The following is a 21139-nucleotide window of genomic DNA, read 5'->3' as shown; positions in this document are numbered from 1 at the left end:
TCTATATTCTTATATGTAAGTAATTGCCAAGGGAAAAACAAAAGGATACAAACAGACAAAAAATGATGGAGTACCAGCAAGAATCTTAGGACCACAACTGGATTTTGAGATAGACAGAAAGAAGCTGAGATGACATTAAGAAGGGAAGAAAGGAAAAAAAGAAGGAAGGGAGGAAGGAAGAAATGAAGGAAGGAAGGAAGGAAGGAAGAAAGGAAGGAAGGAAGGAAGGAAGGAAGGAAGGAAGGAAGGAAGGAAGGAATCAGCTTTAAATCATTATAATTCACCAAAAACATTCCAAAGCCTGTGTCATTAGTACTTCCTTCAGACACATCCTATTTAACTCTTTGGACAGTTTTCCTGTTGGTAACACATGGACAGAAGCAACAATAAGAAAGTGTACCGTAACCCGCCATGGTTTCCACTGAGAGCACTAGGTATCTGGTTTCCCATAATGGTTATAATGGTTTCCTGTAATAATCTTGTTTATGACCCTTGTAAGAAGGTTGTTTTCAAGCGATTAGGGAAATCTGAGTACTTAATAATAGTTAACTCAGAATTTATAGGTTTTACCCGAGTTAAAAAAATTCAGCTACAAGTAGTGCGTGTCCTATGCACCAGACACTAAACGGTCGGCCTGGCGGCCTCTCAGGAACTATTTCCATCCCGTCGGAGTGAAACTTATCCTTACTTCAGCTGCAGCCAGTGATGTCACCTCCATCAGGTTCACTGCTCGGAAAGCAAACACGGCGGCTGCCAGCACTGGAAAAGAATGCACACTATTCAACTGCTGGCCTCCTCAAGAGCCCGGACACTCGCGCTCCGCCCACAGCCGCCAGGAGCTGCACAAGGACAGAGACGGCGCAGCTGTCCCCCTGCCTCTGCCTCAGGGAGCCATGAGTGGGACATCTATTCTGGAGAGTGATGCCTGGCCCTTCCACCGAGTGAGCCCCACAGTTTGGGGAGAGGAAAACCCAGCGGTCTTAAAAAGTCATGCAGAAGTGATTTCCGTCACACCTACAACTAACACAAGGGCATAAGGAGCAACAGGAAGTGTACCCTAACTGTTGAAATGCACGGGGCTCTAAGAGCCCACAGATACTTCTATACACAACACTGAAAAGCCCTTGGGACGTTATGTGAAGTTAAATTCTAAAAACTCATCTTAATGTGCTTGAGGGAGGTGTCCTGATATAAATATGGGTATAAATCCTTTAAAAATGGATTTTATAAGATTGTGCTATATTTACATCTTTATGTCCTCTTTATTGGCTTTCTTAGTGTCACAAATGGGTAGTTCTATGCAGAAGGCTGTTGTAGAGCTAATCTTGATATTTACAATGTTAGGTATAAGAAAAGTAAGTTGAAACTTTGAAAACATTGTGATATTAAACAGAAAAAACCACGACTGTTTGCTTCTGTCACACACAGAAGAAGGGCCAGGCAAGCGTACACCATTTATCAATATAGAAGCGGCCACAGAACTCCACGGGAGTGACGCATTATGAGGAGCACAGGAGCCACGCACTAGAGAGGTGACCCTGAGGAGAGGGGATTACACAGAGAGGACTCCTTCATCTTCTCCCTCACAGCCAGAAGTGGTAGTGAATTCCTCACACTTCAAAGCATGGAAAGTTGGGGGATTAGTGATACTGACAAGCATTAGAAAGGCGTCGGAACACTGGTTCCGAGATGTCCTGCCCAGCTAACACAAGGTGTTTTAAACGATATATTTACTATGAGAATAACCATGGTAGTTAATTTTCACCCCACACTATGAGCAAGTCCATTTTGCTAGTGTAGAAACAGCACAGTGAGCTGGCTGACATATTTGTGGTCACCCGGGTAGAAACAGTAGAGCTGATACTTAAGCCTGGTTCTAAAGCCTGTTCATGTGACCCTTGAAGGATTTCCCTATTGAGTCCAAAGGCAAGGAGTAGGGACTCAGCGCTGACACCAGAGACTGTGTGCTCTTCTAGGGAGGGGCAGCCTTGCTGTACCTCAGAGGCCTTTCCAGATGTTGCCTGCCCAGTAGGGCTGTGGTAGTCCTGGGCCCTCACAGGTGGAAGGCTGTGCTGGCAGAGGGGACATCAGGCTCTTGCTTTCCAGGCCTCTAGATCACCCAGGTAGGGAGCAGTGCAACCAGGAGCTGGGGAGAGCACAGGCATTTTGCTTGGGGGTGAGAGATTTTGGGAAGCCGTGGCAAGAGTATTGTAATTAGCTAGGACAATCCCGGAGAGAATCAGGGAATAATAATAATACAAAGTAAAATTAAGTCAACTTGAATTTTTCACCATGAAATAAGGCATACAAGAGATCTGGATCAAAGGATTTTTCTCTTTAACTGAAAAGAGTTAAAAAGGATTTTAGGGCTATGGAGCATATGTTTACAAGAGTATTAAACCATTTCAGTAGGTCAGCAATGTTTACCGCTTCTATTATCTGAAATCATATTTTGGATAGTGAAAACATTTTAGAAGCTCAGAAATATGTTTCCCACTTTCATTCCCGTATAGGGCTGAGCAGCTGGCTGAAAGCTTGACAGGACATCCAAATATTCTGCCGGGGCAGGAACGAGTCTCGGATGGTGATCAGCTGTCTGTCCAAAGGTAGATAAGCCCACTGATTGAACTCAGCATTCAAATGTGCGCTCATAGCCTTTATTTATCTCGGTGTCACATCACAGGAGTGCCTTTCCGTTTGCTTCATGTTGGGTCTGTCCAGCCTTCTACAGAGAACAGGCCTGCTTCCACACTGAGGACCTATACTTTGGGATATTCTTAACTGAAATCACGCTTCATATGAATTGTGGAAATTATAGTGTTTACTTTGTTTTTTTTAAACAACTATTCTCATTACTTTAATCTTAATAAACCCTTTTATGACATTAAGACACCTCTGTTTTAAGCTCTGCTTTAGTGGTCTGTAAATCATAATTAAGGACAGATGTAATTATGAAAGCTTTATAAAGACTATAATAGCATACTTGATATAAAGAAGGTGGCATTAAGCACCTATTTCAAAACTGGTGACACAATCAATGGAAACCTGTGTATTTCTACATCTATTATTATGGACTTTTACCTGAATTCCAAGGTTGGGACTCCCAACACCCCAGTTTCATGTGTAGATGTTCTAGAATTCTTCCTTGTTGAATTTTGCAAGCATTCAGGGCAGTAAGTGTAGTAAGTATGAATCAGTTTCTGTTTCTCTGCCAGTCTGTTTCAGTTAATACACTGATCTAACAGAGTCCCTGGTGCACGGCAAATCCAATATTCTGCATAGTTTTCTTTCTCTTTCCCTTTAGCTTAAGGAGTGATGCGACACAAAATCAGATGATTTAAATCTGAAGAGTCCTTGAAAGTTTTCTAAATCAAAGCTTCTTTCACATTAAAACTTTCTCACTCTTCAGGAGACAAAGAGCTCACTCTACCTAATTCCTCTCTGAAAGTACTTTCTCATAGTGAACTTCCTCTTTTAACATTTACTCACTATTTTCTCTGAAGTGATACCAAGTGCTGTGGAGTATGTTCTTCAAAGTTTCTGGTACACCCAAAGTAGAGTAACTTGGTGAAATCTAAAATCCAGGCATTTGGGAAATGGAAGCAGAAAACTAGACTGCTTAGTCTGAAATATATAAGACTCTATGAAAAGATGGGGTAATGAATACAGGAAAAAAAAAAACCATGAAAACAATCTTGGTTTAAAAGGAGCATATTTGGAGCTGCAGAGATGGCTCAAGGTTATGAGCACTGGCTGCTTTTCCTTCTGACTGAGATCAGTTCCGAGCACCCAGGCAGGGGTCTCACAATTGACTGCCCCTCTAGCGCCATGATATCTGATGTTCTCTTCTGATGTCTGTGGGTACTACATAAACATGTCAAACACACACACACATACACACTAAATCTTTAAAAAGAAGGGATGCTTTTGATTTTAAGACCTATGTTATTATTTTATGTGTGTGCACATATCTATGCGTGTGGGTCTCAGTGCCATGGTGCATATATGAAAGCCATGGTATGTGTTTGGAAGTCAGAACACAACTGTCGTTCTCTCCTTCCACCATGTGGCTCCTGCGGATTTGACTCCGGCTGCCAGACTTGGCAGTAGGCACCTTCACTTTGAGGCCTAAAAGGCGCATATGTTAATAAGTCATATTAGCCATAAAGAAATGCGCCCTTTGAGAAGAGCAGGATTACCCAGCACTTAAGTATTAGAGCAGAGGATAAGGGCAGTTTGTCAGAAATGTTCAAGAAGCTATAGCCAATGTTCTCCGGCATTCCTTCCATTCCTAGATGATAGGTCACTGTCCTTTAGCTAAGATAATGTGGGCCAGCTGTTCTTCCCTGACAAGTTTGTATGAGCTTTAAGAAAAAAGAGAAGGATGCTGGGAGATGTTATAACATCAGTCAGTGACAGTCTGACTGCACCTCGGGCGACATTTATCTTCATGGTACTTTATAGTTATTCTAATTTCACCTTTCCAAATGTCACCCAAACACTATGGGCCTCTGGCATTCAAGAAAATGTTAATATGGTACCGAGAGAGTACTCTTGGCACATTATTTTTCTGACTAAGCCTTATTTCCACAATTTCCCAGGGAGATGATTTTAACCGTAAAGGAAGGAAACAAACAACATTGCCAGCTTTTCTGTATTCCATTTCAGTATTCCATCTATTGCTTCAGAAATATCCTAACAGTCACTGGAGTTTTCTAATAACCCTAGTGATGAAGAAATGGAGGCCCCTGTGCACTAAAGGCGCAGAACACATAACCAACATGCACCTGCTGTGCTGAAGTGGTGCCTTCACATGCATCTGCTGTATAGACTACCTAACCACTGACAATAGCTGAATCTGTGGCTTCCTTGCAAAGAAAAAACTGGTTGGTTGGTTTGTTTTATGAGAAAATAACTAAAAGAAAAAATTTCAGCACCAGGGTAGAAGCCAAAGACCATTAGCAAAAATTGGAACCCAGGATAAACTGCAGACCAGAAGAGCTAAGCTCTGACAGATGCAAGGGGCTCAGTCTCTGAGAAGGGCACAGGGCAGAATGTTATGACCTAGAGCGGAGGTCAAATCTCTCTGCTGCACAGACCTCAGGTTGGTGCAGAGCAGCTGGGTGGATGCATCAGAAGTACAGAACTGCAGGCCTGCTTCCAGGCCTGCTCAATCTATAGATGCTCAAACATTAGAAGCGGTGACTGCAGCCCTTCTCTCCCAGTGACAATCAGCGAGTGTCTGCCGGGAAAGGGGCTCCACACGGAAGCAGCAGGGACTTCGCAAACACGCACTTCCTCTTACCAGCAAGGATTTCCAGAGAGTTGTATCCTAGGATCCTATCCCACAAAAGCAAGAGTTGATCTGTAGCTAAGTATCCAGAAAAAGCTCGAACCATCCATTTAAATGATATACGAAGTCTGTAGACAAGGGAAATAAGAATTAATTTTATTATTAGATCGTTTCCATATAGGCAGTATAAGAAAAATCCAACCAATTTTGTCATTATTGTAAATCTTCTGAAACTCCTCATTTCCTAAAAGCTGTAAAAAGTCAAAGGCAACAAGGTGGGACCTCAATTTAATGTTTCAAAACTATTAAGAGGAAGAGTTATGTATGATGGAGTTCATATTTATAAGCCATCTTACACTGTATCTTTTTCAGAGGATGATCAAGAGCTGTATTCAAATAGTCTTAATTTTAGGCAAGCCATGACAATTTGGATTTTATTCTAAATATTTAAAGAACATTCAGTGCTTTTATACTTTTTAGTTCAATAAGTTTACCCGTACTTCTCAGTCAAACTGCTACTTAGGGTGGATAAAACAAAGTAAAACAACAATTCGGAAATCAGGAAGACAAATGGTTTAAAGCAACAAGAGACCTTAGGATTCTTATTTCAAGCCCTTCATTTAGTGACAAGGTTGTATGAGATCCCACATTCATAAGTCATCTATTTTACAGTAACAGTTTCCTCCCAGAATGAGGAAATGAGTCCTTTGGCTTTAATGTCCTAAGAAATAAATGACCCTCTCACATTTCTCTATTGTTTATGAACATCTAAAAATCACTCTACTGTCCCTGAAAGGTCACAGTCAAATTCATTGTTGAATTATTCTATATTCTAATGTGTCCAAGTGTTGGTCAGTGGTATTCACAAATTAAGCCTTTCAATTTGTTTTACATCAAACAGGAGAAAATTTTTAGCAATTTTTTTTTTGAGATGAGGTTTTTCTGTGTAGCCTTGGCTGTCCAGGACTTGCTTTCTAGACTAGGCTGGCCTCAAACTCACAGTAATCCTCCTGTCTCTTCCTCCCTGAGTGCTGAGATTAAAAGCATGCACCACCATACCTAGCAGCAATAAATATTTTAATACTGACAAATATATCTAAATTATTACATTCAATCATTTTCATTTTACTCAAGTTCTCAGTGCCTCCTCCCACAGAGAAAGCACAGCAATGACTTTAAAAAGATAAAGTTTACTGGGGGATGATTTAGCATAGCAAAATCTACCCTTGCAAGTATATAGTTCCATGAGTTTTATATGAAGAATGACTAAATGAAAGTTTTAGAATGAAATAGTATAATAGTTATTTGCAAAAAGATAAAACATAATGATAAAAACTCCAAGTTACTGAGTAGGTCTGTTAGCAGATTAAAATGATCAAGGAAAGTGTCAATGAATTTGAGCATGTTTCAATAAAAATAAGATCTAGAAAAGTGTTGAATCCAAATCACAGATAAGATCATTAGAAAACCAAATAACGAAAATTTAAAAAGATTCATAAACAAAAAGCACATATAGATCTTCAAGTATCTAGTGGGCAAGATTGAAAACACTGACATGGTGTCATTGTAACCCAGAAGAAGAGGAGAGTAAGTGTGGTACACAAAACATATCTGGAGAATGGTAGCTAAAGAAAAAAAAGACTCCAGTGTGACAACAGATGAAGTCATAAGATGATCAGCAGACTCCAACAGAAGAAACTAAAAATATATATATATAAGTCTAGATAAATTGCAATCAAGTTACTTAAATATAAAGAGACTTGATAGCAACCACAGAAAACACAGATTAAAATGATCCTTCCTTTCTATAAGACTGTTTATCCAACCAAGGAGCACGCATAGATATAACCTACAACCCCTGCTCAGACAGCCCATGGTAGCTCAGTATCCAAGTGGGTTCCCTAGTAAGGGGGACAGGAATTGTTTCTGACATGAACTCATGAGCTTCCCCTCCCCCCTGAGGGAGGAGCAGCCTTGCTAGGCCACAGATAAGGACATTGCAACCATCCTGAAGATACCTGATAAGCTAGGACCAGATGGAAGGAGAGGAGGACACCCCCTCTCAGTGGACATGGAAAAGGGCAATGAGGAGATGAGGGAGGGAAGGGAGGATTGGGAGGGAAAGAGGGAGAGGGTTACAGCCGGGATACAAGTGAATGTATAAAATTATTTAAAAATAAAGAAATATAAAAAAAAATAAAATGATCCTTCCTGAAATATTCAGACACCAAGTTTGGAATTTGCTTAAAAGTGGAATATAGTCACTTGATGAATGATATGAAAAAGGAGGCACCTATCAAAGATCATTTAATCAAGAGCACAATGAATGGTGCATATAAACTGTAATGAAAAGTGCTCAGTTTTTAAACAGTAGCTCAGTAAGTGAAATAGTGAAATGAAAGAACACAGAAACAAAATTCTGGCAAGATGGATTTCTTTTTTTTTTAAATTTTTTTATTAATTACACTTTATTCATTTTGTATCCCCCCCATAAGCCCCTCCCTCCTCCCCACCCGATCCCACCCTCCCTCCCCTTTCTGCATGCATGCCCCTCCCCAAGTCCACTGATAGGGGAGGTTCTCCTCTCCTTTCTGATCTTAGTCTATCAGTTCTCATCAAAAGTGGCTGCATTGTCCTCTACTGTGGCCTGGTAAGGCTGCTCCCCCCTCAGGGGGAAGTGATCAACGAGCAGGCCAATCAGATTATGTCAGAGGCAGTCCCTCTTCCCATTACTAGGTAACCCACTTGGACACTGAACTGCCATGGGCTACACCTGTGCAGGGGTTCCAGGTCATCTCCACGAATAGTCCTTGGTTGGAGTATGAGTCTCTGGGAAGTTCCCTGTGTTTAAATTATCTTGTTCTGTTGCTCTCCTTGTGGAGTTCCCGTCCCCTCCAGCTCTTACTATTTCTCACTTCTTACATAGAATTCCATTCACTCTGCCCATCAGTTGGCCATCAGGCTCAGCATCTGCTTTGACAGTGCAAGATGGATTTCAATCAAATAATGTTAATTATGTTAAATAATAAATGGTATAAGCATACCAGTTTGAAGACAGATTACTGTGTAAGAAGACTCAACTTATACTTTGACAAGAAACCTACTTGAAACTTAAAAACATTGATAATTAATAATAATAATTAGAAACAGAAAACACCATGCAATTTGTAATCAAGAGAAAGCTGTCATAGCTGTATTACAATCCGGTATAATAGATTTATAGTCAAGAATAAAGGAAAACAACTAGTTCCATTTGAATCTCCTTAAAACAGAGATTCAAATTACATACAACATGGATGGAAGAAGACTTCCACAATTTTAGCTAGAGACTAATATTGCTCAATAACTAAGAGCAAAAGAAAATTGGCAAAGAGTTGAATAAAAGTAGATGGAAGGCTCATCAACATGGTTGACTTACCGACATTTACATAATTCTGACAAATATTCATGGAACAGAAATCATTTTTGCATGCGGCTGTGGCGTGTGTGTGTGTGTGTGTGTGTGTGTGTGTGTGTGTGTGTGTGGTGGTCATGAACAACTTTTTGGGGCTGGTTCCTGCCGTCCACTTTCAGTCTGAGGCAGGGGCTTTGTGGCTGTTTCTCAGTCTGTCCGTGTGCTCCGGCTGGGCAGCTGGCCCACAAGCTTCTCGGACAGTCTTTGGTTTGTGCCTCGCATGTGGCCAGAGGCGTGCTGGGACTGAGGACGCAGGCTACAATGCCCGCTTTTTATGTGGGTCCAGGGGACAGAAGTGGTGCTGCCAGCTCATGCATCACACACTTTTGCACATAGGATGTTTCTGTGGCCCAAGATCATAAATTATTGCAAGTGGATATATAACAATTGTCTTAACAGATTATATCTGGGTCAAAAAATGTTAAAAAAAAATTAAAAGCACTGAAATCATATAAAATGCACTCTGACACCAACCGAATGAAAACAGAAGGCAATAATAGGAAAATCTCTAACCTTTTCAATATTTGGAAAATAAACATCACATTGAAAAATTTAGGGTTATTATTATTATTATTATTATTATTATTATTATTTGAGACTAAGTCTCTCTACATGGCCCTGGCTGTCCTGGAACTCACTATGTAGACCAGACTGGCCTTGAACTTACAGAGATCTGCCTGCCTCTGCCTCCAAGGTGCTGGGCTTAAAGGCATGTACCACCACACTTAGCTCAAATTAAAAAAAAATTAATAAATTGTTTTTATACAATATATTTTGATCATATCCTTCCCCCTCCCTATCCACCTAATTCCCTGTTCTTTTGCTGTCTTTAAAAAAAAAAAACAACAAACAAAACCGACAACAAAAAGGACAAAACAACAGAACCCCATCAAGTCTGTTTTGTGTTGGTCAACTACTCCTGGCATGAAGCCTGCCTTGGAGTGTAATTAATATACCCAGTTTCATTCCATTGGAAAAAACAAACAAACTAATTTCATCTCTCTCGGCAGGTATAATTGCATATAGCTTCTTGGTTAGGGGTAGGACCTTGTGCCCATTTTCCCCTGCTCTTGTGCATGTTATCACAGTCTGTGAGTTCATAAGTGTATTAGCTCTGTAGTCCTGTTTCCTTGGAAGCCATGTGCCACCTTTGGCCCTTTGAATCTTTCCACCTCATTTTCACATACAGCCCTGAACCTCGAGGGGAGGGTGTTAGTGCACAGGCGATTCTGCTGGCCTGCCCTCAGGGACCTAGCAATTGCTTCCCTCTTGACCTGCAGCAGCAGCTGCCAGGTGCCACAGGTGTGTGCTGCCTATAAAAGGAGGCACCTGGCACTCAGCGGTTCTCTCGCTCTGAGCTTTCTCCCTCCCTCTCTGTCCTTGGTGGTCCCCTCTCTCTGCCCCCTTGCTCTGCTTCTGTCTGTCTTCCTGTATACATGTCCACTCGTCTGACTACCTCTTCTCCTCACTCCTCTCCCTTCCCCCAGTAAACTCCTTTTACACCAGGTCTGATGCCTGGTGTAATTTCTCAGGGGCACATCTTGGCTTGGGCTCAGCGTGGTACCTCCTTGTGGAATTATATTTCACAGCAGAGGGCCTCGATGAAGACAGCTCATTAGGGCTGAGTGCTCCCACGTCTGTCACTCAGCATGCTGTTCAGCTGGGGGCCTCTGTGTTAGCTGCTATCTTCTGTGAGAAGAAGCTTCTCTGGTGAGCCATGGAGTGTGCAGCGCTGAGTCACGGGGTACCAATATCCCATCAGGGGTCAGTTAGTCGCTGCGTTCACTTAGAATATTAGTAGCAAGTTTTCTCTAGGGAGCATTCCCTATCCAGTCTCTGTTTCTCGGACTTGTTAAGAGTTTCAGATATGGGTTGCATTTCATGGAGTAATCAATCCCTAAGAAAAACCAACTTAAAAAAGGGGGTTAGTTACTCCCACAGCATTTCTGCCACTACTACCCCGGTGGGGATATCTTGCAGGTGGGTTGCTGCTGTAGCTCTCAGGCTTCATAGCAGGGTAAGACTGTTGAACATTTGTGTATAGTACCGTCCAGCAACATGCATGTTAGTCAGTGGGGGTGAAGCTTCTAATGCAGCACAGTGCCATATTTTTAATATAATTGGTGGACAAACAGAAAGTCACAAAAGAAATTAAACATTTTTAGTTGACTGAAAATGAGATGATAACATATTAAACTTCATTCATAAAATTTACTTTAAGAGAAATCTGTAACATTAACACTTGTACTAAAAAGGGAGAAAAGTACCTTAAATACGAGCAAAATAAACACAAAGCAAATATAAAGAAGGAATAACAAAGCAGAAATCAATGAAATTGAAACTGTAGAACAAGAGAAAGCTCAGTAGAACATGAAACTCAGTCTATCAAAGATGACTAGAGTTAATAAATCTCTGTGCAGAACGATCAACAAAGGAGGCAGGCAGGCATGGCCAAAACTGACCAACTGAGTGAGGCCTGTCTCCAGGACCAACTGCAACAAAAGAAATGATTGTTGCAGACTGTCCTCTGCTCTCCAGTCATGCGTGAATGTGCGTGTGTGTGAGTGCATGTGTGTACACCAAATAGTAATAAACACAACCATAACAGGAGCAGTTTTCACTTATGAAAGTCTTTTAAAATTCATTTCTACCTTGAATGCTGCGCTTTTTATACTTTCTCCTGTTGAAGAATTTTAAGTTCACCAAATCTAAATGTTCCTTGTAATGATTTAAAATGTATAAGTAGACTAGAAAAAAAAAAAAAAACCTACCAGCATTTTAGTTTCTAGCAGGAAGCAAACACCTTCAACACAATAAAGAAGAGCCTAGTTCTATCCAACTTCTACCTTCAGTGAACAGAGGTCAGTGAACCGTTTAAGAGAAAAAGGGTTAAGCTCAATAGCTCAATATAAACTATTTTTTGCCGCATTCCTGCTTTATGGTCTTAATTAAGAACAGAATATTTTTCAAAAGAGGCCACAGGAAAAAAGAGTATCAATTATCTGAATTATCAAAAGATAATATGAAGTATTGTTTTTAAATAACATTGACATCTTTCTCAAATCCAAAGAGGCTTCAGAGAAAGGAGATAAGGCATTCATTCATATCTGTCCCCTCCATGTCTCTATCTTGTCTATAGTCACTGAACCTGCAAACAATTCTGTCAGGTGGGAAGTCTCTTCATTTTAAGATAAAGAAATTGTGTTATCTTGATTTAAGCATGAAAAATTTGCAGCGTAAATAACCTTACCTGGATGGCACAGCTTAACAGAAATGGAATTTGCAGCTGGGTTATACTTATATCCACTCAGGTAGGCATGTGCTGTGGGTTTAAGTGTGTATAAGACAAATACCACACCTGGTTGTCGTTAAGTCCTTCAGCCTCAAAGAGTTAGTGTTCTTTGTTCACATAGACCTTCCTTAGTAGTGTGTGTGTGTGTGTGTGTGTGTGTGTGTGTGCGCGCGCTTGGAGAGGACAGAAGGAAAATTCGAATCTAGATAATATCATTTAAAAGGAGACAAAACCGCTTACTGAGGTCAGAGCTAATCTACATATTCACTTATGACTCACACTGAGGTCAGTGAAGCAAATCCAAACTTCTGTAAGGAGAAAACACAGGACAACAGCTGAGAGGTATTTGGTCTGCTTCCCTTAAGTGAAAACAGCAAACTTCAACCTGACACATTTCACAGGATGTGCTCTGATAAACTTAATCCACACTGACTTAATTTGGTATTATCACATTTCCCAGGCTGTATTTGTTTCAAAAAATGTCTTCATTATGAACTGAAATTAGATGATTTGATGATCCATAAACCAGACACAAAAATCAATCCCAGTGAACACAACTTCTAATAGGATGCTAGTCATTCTAAGTACATTTTATTTTCAGTGCTAGTCACTGAACCCAAAGCTCACACATATAGGATAAGGGCTTTTCCCACCAAGCTATCATACCCAGCCCTCTACTAAGAATGTTTTGTGTAAAAATCTGTGCACGGGGGTCTTTGCAAAGACCGATACTCCAGCCAAGGACCATGCATGGAGATAACCTAGAACCCCTTCACAGATGTAGCCCAAGGCAGCTTAGTGTCCAAGTGGGTTGGTTCCCTAGTAAGGGGAACAGGGACTGTCTCTGATATGAACTCAGTGGCTGGCTCTTTGATCATCTCCCTAAGGGAGGAGGGTACAGTCTTACCAGGCCACAGAGAAAGACAATACAGCCAGTCCTGATGAGACCTGATAGGCTAGGGTCAGAGAGAAGGAGAGGAGTCCTGCCCCTATCAGTGGACTAAGGGAAAGGGCATAGGGGTAGAAGAGAGACAGTGGGTGGGATTGGGAGGAGACTAGGGAGGGGGCTACAGCTGGGATGCAAAGTGAATAAATTGTAATAATAAAAAATAAATAAATAAAAGAAAAAAAAAGAACATTTTGTGTGTGTGTGTGTGTGTGTGTGTGTGTGTGTGTGATTAGGGACATGATATAGTTGTACTTAACCATTATCACTTTTTCGGGGAGAATTGTGGTATTCCTTGAGGATATAGTGTGGCTGTGAGTGATGGAAAAGAGCATTCTGTGTTTCCAGTTTCACTGCAGGGAAGCATTGTGAAGACACAGTAAGGTAATAAATATACTCACGGTTGAGCTCCGATTTCTCGCAGATGATAAAAGAGTTGGGGAAGGTATGTTTGAAGAAGAGTTTCAAACAGCAAACAGAGTGACACAATACCCTAGATCCAATAATGAGTCACAAGAGACATAGTTTAGTCTTTAAATATGAACTATGGCAACAAATTGTTCAAAAAAAGACAATATATATAAATACTCTTCAGGAATAAAAACAGAAACACACCAATTGGTCTCTCACACTGCATTTAAAGGTAAGTTTTATGTTGTCATGAATACACATTTGTTGCATGCTAAGCAGCCTCCATAAACACAACAGGCCCCCCAGAAGAGCCCACCCTCACCCCACAGCTGAAGAACCCACAGCAAACATAAAATATCCTTTATAGAACACCTGCCATTTTGTGAGCCACAAAGCGCCACTGAGGTCTAGCAGAAGCAGTTTTGTCTGGATGTGTTCCAGTTTCCAGGCGTTTCCTGGTGCTTCTGCCATCTCTCTCTCTCTCTCTCTCTCTCTCTCTCTCTCTCTCTCTCTCCCTCTCTCTCTCCATGTGTCTCTTTGCCTCCAGCCTCACCCTTTGGAAAAACATTTCCTGTTTTTTTTTTTTTTTCCTCACTTCTTTGAATCACACCAAGAAGTTATCAGAGGAAAATATCTGATTACTCAGAATAAAAGTTGTTTGTTTACTAAATCTACATTTTAAAAAGAAGCATTATTTGTAAAGTAGATGCAACTAATTTAAGCAAGTATTTTTTTCAAGTGTGTTCCTTTATTCCTCAGCAACTCTGAATAAAGTTTTTCTGTGGCTCAGTGTTCCTTGGGCTGCTCTTAATCAGAAGTTTTCACCCTCTTTTTGAGTATCTAACTGTCATGGTTTTAAACAGTGTCAGTCTGAAACTGCATAAGCCTGAAGATGAGAGAGCTCCAGTCAATCCCCCAGGAAATGAAGGAAAGGGGTGGGACTGGAAGGTATGGCCAGCTACTCTCCAGAGAGTTGTTTTTCCAAAACTCTGAGGCATAAAATATCTATGTGAGTGTGCATATGTTCCTGTGTTCCTGTGTGTATGTATATCCATGTATGGTGTGCAAGGCAATGTGTGTGTGGGATGTGTATGTGGTTCGAGAATGTAATCCTGAGAATGATGTTAGGAAAGAGAACTATTAATATTATCTTTCTGTTTATTCTAGATTAAATAGGAATGGAAAATAATAACTAAATCCAATTCTCAAGATGATTTGTTAGCTTATCTGTGACATCTAAAATTTCTTAGTTGCCAACTTTCCCCAGTAATGCAGGAGGAAAAACTGAAGACAAAGAAAGTGGAGCAGGAACAAACTGCTGTAAATGGAAGAATAAAAACCACCGTAGAAGAACACAGTCCTCGCTAAGCAGTTTGGCAGGCCCGCCCTGCCTTCCAGTGGACAGGTATTCACACTGAGCTAGGCAGGATACCCACAGGAAGACCAAAGAACACGAAAGGGAAAAGCTGATAGAAAAGTAAACGCTGCATTTGCCAAGGTTTGTGGGCAAGTAGGAGTTGGATAAATACGAAGAAAATATGTAGTGAAATAAACTGATAATTGGCTACAAAACAAATAAATGCTCACTTTTCATTTTAAAAGATAAAGTGATAATGATAATTATAGCAAGAACAAGAAAGTAGCTATTTATGTGCACAGCAGCAGCCAGTCCTTCCTTGCTTGCTCCTTAAACTTCTCCACAGCAGCACAGATAGCCTCACCAACCTCCCTCCTCAGATAAAGATCTCAACAAAGAACTAGGCACCTTTGTTAAGGATGAGAATCCAGATAACCCATGGGTTATTTTAACACAGAAAGCTAAAATTGAGTTAATAAATGTCTTCCTCTCTACTTTGCAAAATACTTAAACATCACTTTTTTTTTTCTCTTTCCTTAATTCTAGAAACACACTATTTGATACCATAAATTAAAATTCCTTGCTGTGGAATTTAAGAAGGAGACTTTCTTTAAGGAAAGAACAGTTTAGAGTCTGAGTTGATCCAACTTAGGAACTTACAGAAGGATGAGAGGAGATGGAGTGGAGTCTGAAGAAAAAGCGGACATACATCTCACGGAATATCTGATACAATTTGTAAGGTTCGTGATACAGAAAACACAGTGGTGCAACTGAAAGAAAAAACAATTAGTAAAACTGCAGGACTAAAACGTTTAGAGTAAGTTCATGAAATACAAAGAACAAAACAAGAAGGTATAGTATTCATAGCCACAGCAAAGTTTGTTGTCATACAAACACTGTGCTTTAATGTTGAAAGGGAATATATGTACATGTGAAAGCTCAAACAACTGCTCAATATTAAAGATGCACAAGTTACAAATGGTTAGAAGCCCAGCCTATCATCTGACTGAATGAAGTGAGAGAGCTATGTGTCTATATTAAAATTCACAGAAACATAAAAACTATTCCAAACAGCTTTTTAAATACCAAGTAACAAGAAAGCAATAACCAGGAAATTCTTACTCTTTTTCCAAGATGGGGTGTTATAGCCTATGCTGGCCTTAACCTTGAGCTCCTTCTGCTCCTTAGTCTCCCAAGTAGACGCTCCTCCTTCTGTTTTAAATCATCATAGTAACTTGTCATTAGAATAGTACTTTTTATCTGAGATTGGCAGATGGAGAAATGGAGGTGCAAGAGAGTTAAGGTATTTATCTAACGCTACAACAAGATTTGTTTGGGTGTCTGTGTTTTTATCTATAAATTTTGCCAGCTTTTTGTTCATATGCCCTGGAAGATTTTCAGAAATAAAGACCCTACCCCACAGCACATCTTAAAGGTGATACCCTACACTTTTCACTCTAAATCAGAGCTTCTGTAAAAGATGTAATTTTTCTGCATCTTTGTTGATGAAGCATAGGAAGAAAGTTTCTTTGCGTTAATTGTGTATTCATCAATCTTCACAGACTATACAAATATTCTTTTGGATTTTTGATGCACATAATTACAATATCTGATAACAATAAAATTTTATTTTGTCGTTCAAGTATTAGTTTATTTCTCTTTTTATTTCTCCCCCTTTCTTTCTTTCCATCTTTCTTTCTGTTGCTTTACTTCATTGGCAATGACCTTCAAAAGACTATACTATACAAGCAGTATAAAAAATCTTTATCAGTTTCTTAGAAATAAAACTTTTAATATTGCTAAGTATGATATTTACTAATATTTAGATGTTATCTACAAGAATATAGACATTCCCTCCTATTCTTATATACAAGTTCTTATCACAGATATTTTGCGTATTAGTATAAATTATTCATAAGGAGTTTTACAACATCTTCATACGCCTATATAATGCATCTAGGTCATACTTCCCACTAGTTACCCTCTGTGGCTTCGTGACACACTGGACAGTGGTAACTGCAGATGCTCGTGACTGTCAAAAGGATGAAACTAAGTGACAGCGGAACGCTCAGCCATGAATGAGATATCTGGGTCACCCCCTCCAAGTTTCTCCAGCATCGTTTTGGAGGAGTGGGTGGAGAGAGCGTAAGAGCTGGGGAGAGCAGGAGGCAGCGGGAAAATAAAAATGTGGAATACTGACTTCCTAACATCGCATGGCCATTGCACTCTTCAATTTACAGTGGCTACAAGTGCCCACATGAAATATGCACAAGACCAACAGCAGATCACAGACTGAGGAAGATTTCATTAGGCTCCAATCCTCCCTGAGGATTTATATTCAGTTAATGGTTGTGGGGCAGGGAAGCTATTTTCCATTTTCTTCAGTGATGTCGCTGACTAGTAACATGCCCATGCTTCTGTAAACCACTCAATACCATCCTCAGCAGAAAGAAAAATGTGGTGGGATGACCATTCCAGACCTCAGGATACACTACAAAGACATAGTCATAAAAACAATAAGCTACTGACACAAAAACAAACACGTAAACCAATGGAACAAAACAGACCCAAACATCAGTACACATAACTACAGCCACTTAATATTTGGCAAAGATGCCAAACACAGACACTGGAGAAAAGACAGCATCATCAACAAATGATGCTGGGAAAGCTGTATGGCTACATGTAGAAGAATGAAAATAGATCTGTATCTATCACCTTAAAAAAAAAAAAAGCAAAAAACAACAATCTAACTCCAAATGGATCAAAGACCTATGAAACCCAAAACACTAAGACTGCAGAAAAAAAAACATAAGCAGTATTCTACACAATATAGGTATATGAATGGACTTTTTTTCCCCCAAAAATGAACACCAAGAATCGACAAGTGGAACCTCATAAAAATAAAAGGCTTCTGTATAGTTAGAGAATCAAGTGAAGAGGAAGCCCATTGAATAGGAGACAATCTTTGCAGGAAGTCCATCTGACAGATAACTATCCAGAATATATAAAGAACTAAAAACAGAAGAGAGACTCTCCTCAGGGGAAGAGGGTGTGCTTAGTCATGCTGGGACTTGAGGTGCCAAGTGGGTTGGTACCCATTAGGGACTCCCTCCTTCTGAAAAGAAGTAGAGGGTGTAATGGGGGAAAAGGATGTGAGGGCAGGACTGTGTGGAGAAGGGAGAGGGGGCTGGTCAGGCTGTAAAGTAATTAAATTAAAAAAATTGAAGGCCTCAAAGGTAAGAGAGAGACAGAGAGAGGCAGAGACAGAAAGACAGAGTCACAGAGAGAAACAAGAGACAGAAAGACAGACAGAAAGCCTAAAGCAAACAAAAAAAAGGACACATTTTAAAAAAATGGGCTAAGGATCTTAACAGAGAGTTAAGGCAGGAGATAAATGTCTGACAAACTACCTATAGTACCTAGCAATGCAAGTCAAAACAACTTTGAATTTACCTTACCTCAGTCAGAATAGTGAAGACTAAGAAAACAATAAAGAGTACACAAGAAGATACTGAGAAAAGGGAACCTTCATTCGTAGTAAGATTACAAATGGGTCCAAACACTCTAGAAGACAGTGTGGAGAATTCTCAAAAGCTAAAACTAAATCTATCAGAGAACACAACTAACTACTCCTTAGCATATGGTTAAAGGACTAGGCTTCTTACTCTACAGATAATTGTTCAACCATATTCATTGATGTTTTATTCACAATAGCTAGGAAAAAAAAAGTAAATGATGTTCATATAATGGATAATGAAAATGTGGTAAATACATACCATGGAATACTATTCAGTTGTAAAGAAAAACAAAATCATGAACTTTATAGGTAAATGGATGAACTAGAAAAGATCATGCTGAGTGAGGTAAACAAGAACTGGAAAAACAAGTGTTGAATGTTTTCTCTCATCAGTGGCTTCTAGCCACAGGCTAGCTAACAAAACCCCCAACACTAGGCCTGAGAAGTTCCCTTTCCAGTTGTTTCTCACAGTAACCCAAGATACTCTCCCAAATTATAAGTTATTATTTTTGCCCGGGTTCCCTCCCAGAGGTTTAAGGTAAGTTCCTATTGTTGAAGACACCATGCACTTCAAACACAAGTCTTAGATGATCCAAGCTGGATTAAACTTGAGAGCCTTCTCCTTGAGCTTTAGATTTCAACAAACCAGAAGGTGCCATGCAAGATCCCAAGGGAGAGAAGCAACTAATACTTGTTCCTAGCTACGATGCTATGAACTACAACAACCTGTACAGCACAGTAACCGTAAGTGTTCAGTAGTGGCATGCATATCCCGGCAGTAACCAACGGCTAAGGACGTAAGGCCCACTCAGCAAGAGGGAAATCACGGGTGGTGCTGGAAACTGGTCAGCTAGTCAGGACAATGAGTCATGGATGGTGAAGGAAAAGCTACAGCTGAAATTCTACTAAGCCAGCAGAACCCCTAATTACATTTTAAATATGTGTCCTTATATCAGCTGATGAGGATGGCTCTCACCTCTCACCGAAGAAGCTTCCTTTGCAACAGATGGAGACCATTACAGAAAAACAATCAAAAAACAGAGAACAAGCGATAGTGTGGTGCCCAGCCCCAACTGATATGTCAACACCACAGCTCCTGCACCTGGGGCTCAAGGATCATTGCAGAAGAAGGGGCAGAAAGACTCTAAGAGCCAAAAGAGGCAGCTGTGAGATCGGGTCTCCTCAAAATGTCAGGGAAGCTACACCCAGTAAGTCTCAACACCATGGCTACCTAAAACGATGTGAGCGAGGATGGTATCAGTAGACATTGTAACAAGGAAGGGGAAATCTGATGGGGCCCCAAACCTAGAAAAAGAAATAACATGCAGCAAAGCAATGCCGAGAGCAGGAGAAATAGTCTTCCCCAGAGAGGAGGCCTCCAATTGGTTATCCAAGCCCAAGTGGTCAGCCCTAAATGGTACGTACACACAAGTAAAATTATATAGACTGAGCAGATTACATTTACATCACAAGAAAGAGAGGCCACAAAGAAAGAGAAAGAGCATGGTAGGCGCCCTGCAAAGGGTTGAAGGAAGGAAGGGAGGAAGGAAGTGGCGGATTTTGTAGGCATGTTCTCATGCTCACATATAAATACGTGTGCAAGTGCCTGCATGCAAAGGCCAGAGGCCGGCGTCGAGGATCTTCCTTTATCCTTTCCCACATTACTTTGTGCGACGAGGTCTTACATCACATGTGCACTACTTGGCTAGACCGGCTGGCCAGCAAGCTCCAGGGACCCACCTGTCTTCCTCTCCCCCACTCGCCTGTCCCTCCCAACTCCAGCCCCAGTTCGGGGTTAGAGATGAGTGCCACCACACCTGGCTGTTACATGGCTGCTGAGGCTCTGAACTCTGGTGATCCTCCTACTTGCATGGCGGGCCTCTATTGACCACACCATCTCACTAGTCCTCAAGAACTTAAACTTTGGAAGTTAAATACAACATAAGAGAATTCTCAACATTTTTAATTAATTCACTTTGGAAATAAAAATTTTGAGCAACGTCTTCCTACTACTGATCATATTAAATTTTTTATGGTCTCAAACTCATCAGAAGATGACCTTGACCTTCTGAACCTCTCCCTCTACCTCCTGAGTGTGGGGATTATAGGCGCGCCCCGCCATGTCTGGTTTTTGTTGTGGCTACTGCCGTTGTTTCTGTGGTGTGGGGATTAGACAGGCTTCCTGCATGCCGGGTAAGCCCCTTACCAACTAACTTACACTCCTAGCCTTGACATATCTTTATGTATCAAAATAGCTTCCACCAACTTAAAATGTTGCTCAGGCCACTTCATTTCTGTGACGAGTGCCAAATGACGTTTTCTTTTGCATCCACTTATTGTCAGTTAAGTGCAGGTGGGTCGTCGGCCATTCAGATATTCCACAGCTGGATGTCAGGAAGTGCTAATCATGGGGACCAATCTGACAGACGATTCTGACAAACAATGTCACATTTTCCAGGAATTAGAAACAGCATAAACACTACAAACACATAAAACTGTGTATCTAAATATTAATTTTAACAGAATGTCTTGCTTATCTGTAGTGCTTTCGTCTGGCAGAAATTGGGTTGGGCTCTGTAGTATCTCAGGAAGCCCTGAGGGCACCGGGCATTAAGTAAGTAGGGAAAACAGTGGAATAACTTAGCATTCTTGAACAAAAAAGCTGTAAAAATGTTTTCAATGCTTGGGCACAAAGCTTCAATTATATGGCCTAATGGAAAGTTTGCAGTGTGACTGATGAATAATTCAATAAAAGCCAGCATTTTATATGGCAAATTCTACTTTTTCTGTAGTGTATGAGAGGAACAAATTACTTTCAGCAGAGTTAATATCTCAATCAATAAATGTATTATTTAGAAAGAAAAAC

General features: G+C 40.5%; 1 protein-coding gene across 3 annotated transcripts in view; it reads right to left on the bottom strand.

The window, feature by feature from the left end:
- The window catches only part of Tbc1d19 (TBC1 domain family member 19), a 142854-nt gene that overhangs the window by 6849 nt on the left and 114866 nt on the right, over positions 1–21139 (bottom strand). For all 3 annotated transcript variants that reach the window (XR_008722010.1, XM_055623932.1, XM_055623933.1), the window contains 4 exons: positions 15414–15523; positions 13387–13478; positions 5306–5421; positions 689–759 (listed from right to left, as the gene is read on the bottom strand). Coding sequence is in view for 2 of the 3 variants with exons in the window: in XM_055623932.1 (XP_055479907.1) it covers positions 689–759; positions 5306–5421; positions 13387–13478; positions 15414–15523 (389 nt within the window). In the remaining variant the exon portion in view is untranslated. The remainder of the gene's footprint in view (positions 1–688; positions 760–5305; positions 5422–13386; positions 13479–15413; positions 15524–21139) is intronic.

The sequence above is a fragment of the Psammomys obesus genome, unplaced genomic scaffold (assembly GCF_907164565.1).
Source record: "Psammomys obesus unplaced genomic scaffold, mPsaObe1.curated_primary_1811, whole genome shotgun sequence".
NCBI lineage: Eukaryota > Metazoa > Chordata > Mammalia > Rodentia > Muridae > Psammomys > Psammomys obesus.
Note: the sequence above shows the minus strand (reverse complement) of the source record. Positions and strands in the feature narration are given on the sequence as shown.